This window comes from Cydia fagiglandana, chromosome 14 (genome assembly GCF_963556715.1).
Source record: "Cydia fagiglandana chromosome 14, ilCydFagi1.1, whole genome shotgun sequence".
Taxonomy (NCBI): domain Eukaryota; kingdom Metazoa; phylum Arthropoda; class Insecta; order Lepidoptera; family Tortricidae; genus Cydia; species Cydia fagiglandana.
This window is the reverse complement of record NC_085945.1, coordinates 7,983,321-7,995,667: the sequence shown is the minus strand read 5'-3', so window position 1 is coordinate 7,995,667 and position 12,347 is coordinate 7,983,321. Positions and strand designations below refer to the sequence as shown.

General features: G+C 39.0%; 1 protein-coding gene across 1 annotated transcript in view; it reads left to right on the top strand.

Annotated features, from left to right (window-relative positions):
• The window catches only part of LOC134670713 (protein cramped), an 86,937-nt gene extending 74,590 nt beyond the window's left edge, over positions 1-12,347 (top strand). Inside the window, exons 18-22 of the mRNA XM_063528529.1 lie at positions 2,046-2,146; positions 6,904-7,107; positions 8,190-8,320; positions 9,334-9,339; positions 11,618-12,347. Of these exons, the coding sequence (XP_063384599.1) occupies positions 2,046-2,146; positions 6,904-7,107; positions 8,190-8,320; positions 9,334-9,339; positions 11,618-11,725 (550 nt within the window). The 3' untranslated portion in view covers positions 11,726-12,347. The remainder of the gene's footprint in view (positions 1-2,045; positions 2,147-6,903; positions 7,108-8,189; positions 8,321-9,333; positions 9,340-11,617) is intronic.

Below are 12,347 nucleotides of genomic sequence, written 5' to 3'. Positions count from 1 at the left end.
TCCTCATATATCCATAAATATCAAAATATAAAAGGACATACATTTTCAGAAGAATTCCCCGTGCGACGTTGCCAAGTGGTTTAAAGTACAACATGCTCGCAACGTTTGGATGTCAATAACTCGACAATGAAAAATTATATTTCAAATCAATTCAAACTTGATATTTTTGACAGTAATGGGTTACTTAAATAAGAAGGCATTTTTCGCCCGGGTCTACTATGGTCAAATGGTCTAGTGGCTTTTAGCTACTGAGTATAAGTCTAACAAGTTGAACAGCATGACAGGGTTCAAACCACGAACAAAGACTCATTTCTTTTTGTATTTATTTATTTATTTTGTTTCATCTTTTTGGAAATTTTATATGCCTTATTTTAAAAGTTATTTTAAGTAAATGTGTTGTATTTGATTATTTCATGTAGGTATATCATTTCAATAAAATTTTGGAAACTTATTTTATACCTGGTCAAGCAAATCTTGTCAGTAAAAAAACCGGGCAAGTGCGAGTCGGACTCGCGCACGAAGGGTTCCGTACCATAATGCAAAAAAAACAAAAAAAAAAGCAAAAAAAAAACGGTCACCCATCCAAGTACTGACCACTCCCGACGTTGCTTAACTTTGGTCAAAAATCACGTTTGTTGTATGGGAGCCCCATTTAAATCTTTATTTTATTCTGTTTTTAGTATTTGTTGTTATAGCGGCAACAGAAATACATCATCTGTGAAAATTTCAACTGTCTAGCTATCACGGTTCGTGAGATACAGCCTGGTGACAGACGGACGGACGGACGGACGGACAGACAGCGAAGTCTTAGTAATAGGGTCCCGTTTTACCCTTTGGGTACGGAACCCTAAAAAGGCGCGAAATTCAAATGTTCTATGAACGATATCCCTTCGCGCCTACATTTTTCAAATTTGCCGCCTTTTTCTACTGACAAGATCTGCTTGACCAGCTATACTTCGTCGATAGTTGACTTCTTATATACCTATTCTGCGATCCTAATTAGCCTCATGCATGACTTTTTTTTAATTATTTTAATCATTATTTATATCCTTTGAAATCGGAAAATAAAAATACTTTTATAAATCTTCCCATAATATTATTAAAAAATAATTAAAATACTGAAAATATTTTACTCACGTAAGTTTAGTTTCGAAGAATAACATACGCTTAAAATAATTCAAAAGAGAATGCTAAAATTATAAAATAAAAAAAAACTGGCATTGTCGGGGTTTGAACCATGTATCTTAGCTACAATCTGATTTTTTTCAAAATAGAGGCTACGGGTGCCACGAGCACATGACATTTGATGGTCGAAAACATTAGTTGCTTCTGAATGCGTTGTAATTCTTAATCGTTGCTCAAACAAGAATTTATTATTTAATTTCCAATCTTTTTTCAACAATAAACATTTCATCCGCTGCGCCCTCTAGGTTACTTTACTGTAACATTACGAATGTGCTGACATTTGACACTGACTTTAAGGTGACTTTAAGTACGTAAGTGTGCGTGAATGCAAGAAATTGCAATATTTTGCAGTTGGATTCCGGTAATAACGAAATGAGACAATGTTGAGTTGAACATGTCTCGATTTAGATGTAGTATTTTTTATAGTTTTCGCACATATCAACACATCTTATGAAACTTTGTATTTTGGGAGAAATAGTGAAAATCCACAATTCGTGCACAGTGACGCCATCTTTTGGCTGATAATCGGCATCCCATCCCTAGACATCCACCTTAACCTACATTATTTGATCGTGTAATGTTTTCATCTAACCTGAACTGGCTTATGAAGCCATTTGAGGGTACATTTTATTTACTTTTATTTAAATACCTAAAAGATACAAACTATGCCCTGCTAAGCCGAGTGGCGCTATCTCAAAAGAAAATGCATTGGTAATTTATACTTTAGTTTCTATAACTAAGGATTCCATTTTCAAAATCATTTGTTTTTGAGATAGCGCTTTTCGGCTTAGGAGGGCAGTATAGTGATGTATGAATATACTCTATATTCCCTATGGATCTAGGTTTATATTTGCTTACAGCCTGTCACTATTCTACGTGCTGAGCGAGTCCAACGGTCAATTCTTCTTTCACGACGGCGACCGCCGCATACCCATTACGGCGCAGGACGATAACGAAGAAGGTAATAACGGCGATTACAAGTATTTAAATGACTATTGGTACTGGTAGACTTTATCTCTTCGTAATAAGGAGCATATTAGAACGACGAAAATTATTATACCACTGCAACACCCGTGACTCATGGTCAATTCTATAGTCTGGCCACGACATCGACAAAATAAGTGTTGCATGCATTTTGTGTACTTTTTAACCGACTTCCATTTCATAGAAGGAGGAGGTTCTGTATTCGGTTGTGGCTATTTTTTTTTTTTTTTTTTCTATGTACGTTCACCGATTACTCCGACATCCGTGGTCCGATTTGAGTAATTCTTTTTTTGTTTGAAAGGAGCTACCTCCGAGTTGGTCCCATTTTAATTTGGTTCTGTTCTGATGATGGAATCCATGAGGAATTGAGGGAACTCCTCAATTTTTAAAGGCACATGCATGGTGATTTGGGTGGTTTCTTAAGCAACTCGAGCATTTTCTCCCGAAAACCACCACTTTGATGAAGTAGACCTGATGATGATGATTGTTTTGATGATAATGATGATCAAACGTCGGACTATAGGGGGCAGTTTGAGGGCAAGGTAAGGTTTACAAAAAAATCTTAACTTACGAGTATTATAATGTACCTAGTATTTGTAACATAGCCGTGTTCATAGAACTTGACATGCCCTGTTAAATCATTTGTTTTGTTCCTTTCTCACAGCTGCAATTAGGATTGTTCATTTTTTTTCAAATGTTCTATTTCGAAAACCATTTCGAGATATAAGGTTTTTAAACAGTTTCCGACATTTGCTGCGATATAATAATTGAGGATTGAAGATATTTCAACAAATATCCTTATGACCTTAGTTTGACCTTCTCCTGGGCTGAATGTAAAGTCATTGCATAATAAAAGTTATCGAACCATAGTAAATAAATCCGTCACTCACGTATTGTCAAAGTTATCATTGTCATCGATTGTCATAACAAAATTTTTCAGTTAAACCGCTGCGCTTGTTTGTTACAATTTGATTTATAATTAATACCTAAACAGTAGATTTCATTGCTTAATAATATATCAAAAACCTTGTTCCTATGTGTGGGAATGATTCACAAAAATAATAGTTCGAATCCACGAAGACCTACGACGTGAAAGATGGTGCCGTGAATTAAACTTGGAATACCTACCTACTTCACGTGTTACACACAGTATTGCTGTGAGAATCACGTCGATGTAAGTATAAAATTAATATTAATTTACTACAATTAATTAAGTATTTAAAAGCTCACTTTATTGGTAGGGTCGTGGTATCTATTTATTTTCTGTGGTAATGTAGCCAGAGTATCTAAAGGCAAACCGTTAAACAGAGATGGTGCCTACTAGAAAGAAGGAATATACAAGAATACATAGCCATACTCAAAATTCAGCCTGAAACTGCTTTAAAAAGATATAATTTCTAATTTCCAGGTACATGTTGCAGTTCAAGCTGCTGATATCATGGTGGACAAGACTTAATAAAGAATTGTGAATAATAAAACATGTTTTTGTTAACCTACTTTTTTATTAATTTGGGAAATATGTTATATATGTTTCCAAAAAAAATAGTAACTTTACATTAAATGTATGTTTATCATGTTCTGCACGAGCATCTGACAATGATGGCTTCTTGTTGACCTTCCAGAAGAGAAGTGTATGGTTTGTTATTTACTCTGTTACCAGGCGTTATTTACGGTCGTAAAGTATTACGACGATTAATAATTAATATGACGTTCGTTTCAATACAAAATGCTCAACTTTGTTCTGGGCCCAAGTGCAGTTACATATCTCACAGCTGTATCTAAATAGGAATCACGATGACCTGAAATAATAGGATATAATTAGCAAAATTGGCATGTTCCTAATATAGTAGTATAAGTATGTAGTACAATATCCAAACAATGGTGACAAGCCGGTAGAAAGCACCCACTGGGTGCTAAGCTACCTTTAGCAATGGACGCATGTAACGATTTTATGAATCCAATCTTCTTACAAATCGAATCAGTTAAAATATATATGATGTAAGTAACTTACATTTGTATTTTTGCTCCCTTGATTTCAGCCAAGTTATGGTTGGAGTTGGATGCTATATGGATACATACTCCAATAAACTAAGTTATATTATAATCAGCTTTCTCAAATTTATAGCGTAGGTATTTTGAAATTAATGATTCAAAATAAACGAGTTTTCCATTCCAGACGATTGTTATTTATAGAAACACGTGACACTGACATTGTCGACAGGTGACATTACAATCAATTGACAATGACAACTATTTTTTTAATGCTTGTTGTTGCTTGTGCATTATCCTAATCAGCCGACGACATGTAATTTACGAGAAGTCGTATCTCATATTTTCAATAAATTATAAATATTCAACCGAGCCACGAATTACTAAATCATTCAAATTGGTATCTTAAATTAACCTATATTTTCAGAAAATAAAATAAAAATGGGGGTCTAAAAAAAATGAACAATCCTAATTGTCTGAGTGACGGATAAAGCCAAACGAAATTTTTGCCATTTTGACTTATGTGTAGTCCAAGTACGTTTATAAATAAATAACGCAGTTAGTTGCTATGATATTTGGAATTTCACATTATAAATACTAGGTACCAAATACTAAGTACAAATACTCGAAAGTGAATTGATTGATTTGCGAACCTTACCTATCATTTTGACATGCCACGAAAATGCCCGCTGGAGTCCGACGTATGATGATGATGATTTTTTGAAATGTAGTATGTTCAGCGATTACTCCGGCACCTGTAATCCGATTTGAGTAATTCTTTTTTTGTTTGGAAGGAGTTACCTCCAAGGTGTTTCCGTATTATTTTTGGTTCTGGTCTGATGATGGAATCCATGAGGAATTGAGGGAACTCCTCAGTTTTTAAAGGCACGTGTAAAGTGATTTCGGTGTTTTCTAAAGTAACTCGAGCATTTGCTTCCGAAAACCGCCAATTTGATGTAGTGCAAGTGTAGCCCTACCACGAGTTTGACATTGACATATTCGCTAAGTTAGCGACGCTAACGTCTTCGTAACTTACTTTTTATGCATCTCGCTCGCACTAATATGCCAGTACGAGCGAGATGCAAAGAAAGTAAGTTACACACACGCTAGCGAATAAATCAATGTCAAACTCTTGGTAAGCTGGTAAGGCTACTGATCGGGGGTTAGGGTTAGGAGTTAAAGGGGTCGGGGAATGGCGGTTGAAGGGCTGCTGGTTCAGGGTCGAGGGGTTGATGGATCAGGGGTTGATGCGCTGTGAGGTAGAGTTATCGGGGGGTTGAGGGATTGGGTCAGTGGCGGGGCGGAGGATGGATTTAGTGTAGTGACAGGAATTATAATTTCCCAGACGGACTCGAGAAAATTCCTGATTACATATTTATTAAAGTAGGTACACGCATTGAATGTTAATCATGATGTTGTTTTTCATTGATGCGTCGCGCTCTTAACAATGCATTAAAACTAAAAATTGAAAAATAAAAACTTTTTACAAAAAAAAGAAAACCGACTTCAAAAAGGATGAAATAAAATATTATCCTTTTTAAGTCTATGCGTTACCAACTGATATGTTTGAAGTCGGTGCCAAGCCAAGTAGTAACAATACCCGTCAAAAATAATCAGCTTTATGACTATAAATCCCATTAGAACTGTACTAATAACTATTATAAATGTGTAAGTAATTCTGTCTGCCTCTTTGTCGCCTTTTCATGGCTAAACAACTGAACCGATTTAGGTGAAATTTGGCAACAAGGTAAATTCTTTGAATTGTTTTATATTTTGAAATGTAGTCCTCTGAATAAGGGACGGGAAATAACTCAGTCCCAATCCCACGCTTGCGTGCCGACAAACATGGTACGGACTGTGCCAAGAAGGTTTGATCGTGTGTTCAGGTACAGTCGACGTCAAAGATATGTTTACACTTTTGCACCTTACTCCTTTGTAATAAGACGAAAAGTGTAAACATACTTTTAACGTTGACTGTACCTACAAAAAGTACGTTCATTGTCGTCGTGTAAGGCAATCCAACGTACATACTTATTGAATCGTACCAAAATCATGGTAGGTATGCTTCATAAGTTGGCTTGGCACCGACTTCAAACATATCAGTTGGTAACGCATAGACTTAAAAAGGATAATATTTTATTTCATCCTTTTTGAAGTCGGTTTTCTTTTTTTTGTAAAAAGTTTTTATAAACTAATATAGAGTCTGTCCTGATTATGAGCTCATTTGTGAATATTTGATACTAGAGAGAGTTAAATTGTGTACAGATGTAGTGCGTAATTATTTTCCTTCGTATTTTACGGAAACTGATTGTACTGCTATTTCAGTCAGTCGCGGTACAGTCGCCATCAGATATATCGGAGCGGCCAACGCGCTCACAAATATCTGAACACGCCTCTATTGTTAAGGCGTTAGAGCGCGTGTTCAGATATTGTGACCACCTTGGCCGCTTCGATATATCTGATGGCGACTGTACAAAAAGTACTGAGGTTGATTGAAGTAGCATGACAAACTACACTACACTACACGTGTAAGGTACTGGTGCTCGACGCGGTCCCTGCAGTACAGCATGTCATCTTGAAACTTAAGCCATTATCAATAGAAGTGGCATCAGGGTGTCATATATTGGGCATTAGCATGTCGAGCACTAGTACCACCGCCTTAAGCGTATCTGTGTCTATCTTTCCTTGCTGTGTTAAACACTGGCAGAAATCAGTGTTTATTCATTTGTTTACCCTGTTTTAAAGCTGAAGACGACATCCAAGACGAATCATACGATAGTAAAGAAGACACGAAAGAATTCAAAATCGATATATCAGCGACGGAGGTCGAAAAACGAGTAGCGAGCAAGCCAGACGAGGCAAGCGAGCCAGAGGCGAGCGCCGAGCCGAGTCAGCCGAGTGACGCGAGTCATAGCGAGAAGAAGAAAGCTGAAGGGGGAGATATCGCGAGTAAGTTGTTTCTTCTTTAAAAAAAAACCGGCCAAGTGCGAGTCGGAATGGCGTTCCGAAGGTTCCGTACATTACACAATTTTTAACCTATAGATGACAGGAAAACCTATTAGAAATGTGCAGTCAAGCGCGAGTCGGACTTATGTACCTGACTCGCACTTGGCCGGTTTTTTCCTTTTGAGGCACGGAACCCTAAAGTGACCGTTTAATGACCAACGTAGCATACTTTTATCACAATGTATATATGTATATCACAGAATAAATAATAGTACTAGGTACAGAAGAGTCGCTCTCTAACAAAACGCGTCTGTTATGATCAGGACATATATGGCCGCTAGGTGGCGACAGCGCCACGCGCGGCTTATGGCTAGCCACCAAAATTGGTGTGGAACGGATGTACTTGTACCTGTAGCAAAGCGACGACATCGCGGAGTGAGCCACGTCTGACATCAGCAACTCACTAAGCGCCATTTGCACCATTTCACTAACCTGGGGTTGACCGGTTAAACCTGGAGTTACCATGGTTCCCAGTACAATTTGACACTGAGTTAACGGTTTAACCGCTTAACCCCGGGTTAGTGGGATGGTGCAAGTGGCCCTAAGGCCGTGTAAGTAAAGGTACTAACCTAGCTGCGTCTATGATTTGCTGCGTCTCCTTTGGCGCTAGAGCTTTGACTTCAAGAATGGCACGAGCGTACTCGTCAGCCTCAGAGCATAGGAAGCCGGTTCGACTGGTTTCAGTTGTTTTACCATATCTTATACGATAGAGACAGCATGCTGCCATATATTCTGCCTCTCAAAAGTGAGACCCACACTGAAGTTATGTTCGTGTAAATATACTAACCTAGCTGCGTCTATGGTTCGCTGCCTCTCCTCAGGCGCTAGAGCTATGAGTTCAAGAATGGCGCGAGCGTATTCATCGAGTGAGCGAGTGAGAGAGCGAGCGAGCCACGCCTGTTATCCATAGGCATAAGGGTGTCAGGAATTATGCAAAATTGAACTCTATCACTTTGAAATAAAGTTCAAAATCAGGTGAGAAATATATCCTCTCTGCCTTATAAAGGCTTATACCATTGTTGCAGACTTCCTGCCGTCGGAGTCGATGTCGCTGTCTCCCTCGCGCCTGCTGGCGGGCGACGGCTGGCTGGCCGGCGCGCACGACTTCAGCCTCAGCTCCTTCCTCGGCCAGCTCGAGCCCGCGCCCAGCGACCAGGTACTACCACCCTCCTCCATCTTAAACCTTATTACTTGGATATAAGGTCTACTGTAGATCAGAGGGCCTACCGCTAACCACGTTCGACGTGTTGCTCTGTCGCACTTGTAAATTAGTATGTAAGTGCGACAGGGCGGCAAAATATCGAACGTGGTTCGTGGTTGGTAGGCCCTCAGTTACTCGTGTTGTTAGTACGTCGCGGTAACCGCTTACCATCGGGCGATTACTCGACTTGTTTGCCTCTATTGTCATAAAAAAAAGAAGAAGAAGAAGAAGAAGAAGAAGAAATACATTTATTTTAACGTCACAACATAGTACATGTAAAAAAAAGAAAAGTATGCAGACATAAAACAGATTAGGACGCTAAAATAGGATCCCCACTCAGCATGATGCCGCGGCAGACCGTGGCGCTGGTTTTCTGTGGGGACCTGACTTAATCTAAAATTGAATGGCGACACGTATTACGCCAACGACACACAAGTAAATTATTTACATTGAAAAACATGATCATATATTTATAATTTTTCACCACACCAGCTCGGAAAGGCTTACTTTGCACTTCAAAAACTGATAGCAAAGTTGCATTTTATTCACATGTGAGGCAAAGTAATCAAATGCAAATTTTGAGTTGTTTTGTTATATTTGCTGGTAGAATTGACTTTTAAATGATGATTTTGGATGGTAAATATTTAATAACATTGATTTGGATTTGTTTGGTTTGATTTTGTTTGATGTTTTACATTTAATATTTGCTTTCTACTTCTACCTCCTCCTTTGGGATTTGGAAGTCGGTTAAAAAAGAAGTAAGCGCTGGTGGCCTAGCGGTAAGAGCGTGCGACTTGCATTCCGGAGGTCGCGGGTTCAAACCCCGGCTCGTACCAATGAGTTTTTCTGAACTTATGTACGAAATATCATTTGATATTTACTAGTCCCTTTTCGGTGAAGGAAAACATCGTGAGGAAACCGGACTAATCCCAATAAGGCCTAGTTTCCCCTCTGGGTTGGAAGGTCAGATGGCAGTCGCTTTCGTAAAAACTAGTGCCTACGTCAAATCATGGGATTAGTTGTCAAGCGGACCCCAGGTTCCTATGTGAGCCGTGGCAAAATGCCGGGATAACGCGAGGAAGAAGATTTGCTTTGGGTTGGTGTGGTGAAAAATTTTAACCCTCGTGCTTTGAAACCCTCGCAACGCTCAAGATTCCACTTTTCGAACCTTTCGCTTGCTCGGGCGCTTGCAATTTTGGAATCTTTCGCTTGCTCGGGCATCAATATTAACGGTTAAACAACAACTTTGCACCCTTGTAAAATAAATAACTATTATCTTCTTCCTCGCATTTTGCCACGGCTTACAAGAGCCTGAAGTCTGGTTGACAACTAATCCCGATAATTGACGTAGGTGCTAGTTTTTACGCGTCTGCCATCAGACCTTCCAATCCAGAGAGGAAACTAGGCCTTATTGGGATTAGTCCGCTTTCCTCGCGATGTTTTCCTTCACCGAAAAGTAACTGATAAATATCAAATGATATTTTTCGTACATAAGTTCCGAAAAACTCATTGGTACGACCCGGGGTTTGAACCTGCGACCTCCGGATTGAAAGTCGCACACTCTTAGCGCTAGGCCACCAGCACTTACTTCTTTTTTAACCGACTTCCAAATCCCAAAGGAGGAGGTTATCAATTCGGTTGTATGTTTTTTATTTTTATTTTTTTTTATTTTTTATGTTTGTTACTCCATATCTCCGTCATTACTGGACCGATTTTGAAAATTATTTTTTTGATTGTATGTATATGCATACAGATTGGTCCCGTTTTTGTCAAAATCCAGCTCTGATGATGGGATCCATGAGGAACCGACGGAACTCCTCAAATCTTAAAGGCACACATATGGTGATTTTTGTGTTTTTATCAACTAATCAAGCATATACATTCAAAAACGTGACATTTGATGAAGTGGAACTGCTGATGATGATCAGAACGGAACTCTTCAACGACGCACAGTTCACCTTTGGCGATTTGTCCTCTTCGTTATGTTTGTTAAGCAAGTTAAGTTTTTAAGCCACAATTTTGTCAAGCTTGAGTTCTGATGATGGGATCCATGAGAAATCGAGGGAACTCCTCAAATTTTAAAGGCATGCGTATAGAGATTTTTGTGTTTTCATCAGAAAATCAAGCATTTTCATTAAAAACTGTCGCATTTGATGAAGTGGAACTGCTGATGATGATCAGAACGGAACTGTTCAACGACGCATAGTTCACGTTTGGCGATTTGTCCTCTTCGTTATGTTTGTTAAGCAAGTTTAGTTTTTAAGCCACATTTCTGTCAAGCTCGAGTTCTGATGATGGGATCCATAAGGAATCGAGGGAACGCCTCAAATCTTAAAGGCATACGTATAGAATTTTTTGTATTTTCATCATAAAATGAAGCATTTACATTAAAAACTGTCGCATTTGATGAAGTGGAACTGCTGATGATGATCAGAACAGAACTCTTCAACGACGCATAGTACATGTTTGGTGATTTCGAATTTCGATTTTGACTTGGACTGGGACCCGGACTCATACCCGGATCCGGTTCGGACCCGGACTCCGACTCGGACTTGGACCGGGACTCGGACCCGGACTCTGACTCAGAGACCCGGACCTTGACCCGGAAAACCACTATGATACCTAAACTAAATAAACCACTATGATTACCTACCATAAAATGTGGGTATGATGTTGCCAAACCCCTCCCGCTGAAACCCCCGTACACCGCACCGCATGCGCCGTTAAGTGGGTTAGGTTAGGTTTGAACTGCGATCCTCACAGAACAGAACAAAAGTGGGTTAGGTTTGGTTAGAACTGCGAGTCTTACAGAAACGAAATGCTACTAGAAAAGTGGGTTTGATTAGGTTCGAACTGCGATCCTCACAGAACCGAACTGCTATCAGAGAAGTGGGTTAGGTTAGGCTAGATAACTACGACCCTTACGGAAACGAAATGCTACTAGAAAGTAGGTACTGGTTTTACCTTCTTTTCTACATAGTGCACCATCTACCATAATCTTTCACCGGGCCCCATAGAAGTCGGTTTTTTTTCTTAAAATTATTGATAATAATTTTATAGAAGTCTTACATTTTCAGCCCAATGCGGACTATAGCCCAAACCTACTCGCCCACGAGATGAGACCTGTGCCCAGCAGTGGGACGTTTATAGTAGAGATGCAACGGATAGTTGTTTGGCCGGATACCGGATACCGGTTATTCAGCCGCTCTAGTTTATAGGCTGAAATGATTATAATAATTCTTATATTTTCAGGTGGACTCTCATCTCCAGTCCCTCATGGCGGAGTCGAGCGTAGACTACGTGGCTAAATTCGCGGACCTCGCGGCCGAAGTCACCGACGAGAGGCCGCCGCTCACTTGAACACCGACCTTACGTGTCGGTTATAAGGTTTATTTTACAATCAAACTATTTACTCCATCGGCGAAACAATGGCCAGTTGAAAAGGGACCTTATACGTGTCGGCCTTAACGCTTATTTTACAACTTACAATTTAGTAAACACTAGCCATTGCTGTTCATTTGAAAAAGGACGTTACGTGTGAAGCCTTAAGGTTTATATTACATTAGAAGAACCGCCAACCGCAGTAGAAATCACCAGTTTTAGGAATCTCAAAGAGCTGCAATAGTTATTTTAATCGACGAGTTGCGAATTACCTATTTACACGTGTATCGTACAACGTTTTACAGTACATATGGCCCTTTAAACTTTTGACATACCCACGAAAAGTGCTTTTTCCCGCACTAGTGCGGGAAAGTAGGACCATATGTACTTACTGTAAATGTTGTTTTCAGTGGTCTAAGAACTCTATCAATACAAGTGTACCTAGACGTAGAATATTAAAAAAAATTACACATACATATTTAAGTTATTGTAACTTGTATGTTGTTTTGAATACGGTTTTCTTTAATAACATTGTATACATACTGTTAAGATGTAAGTAAATTATGGTAATAAGTACAAATAATGAAAGTTAAACTTTTAA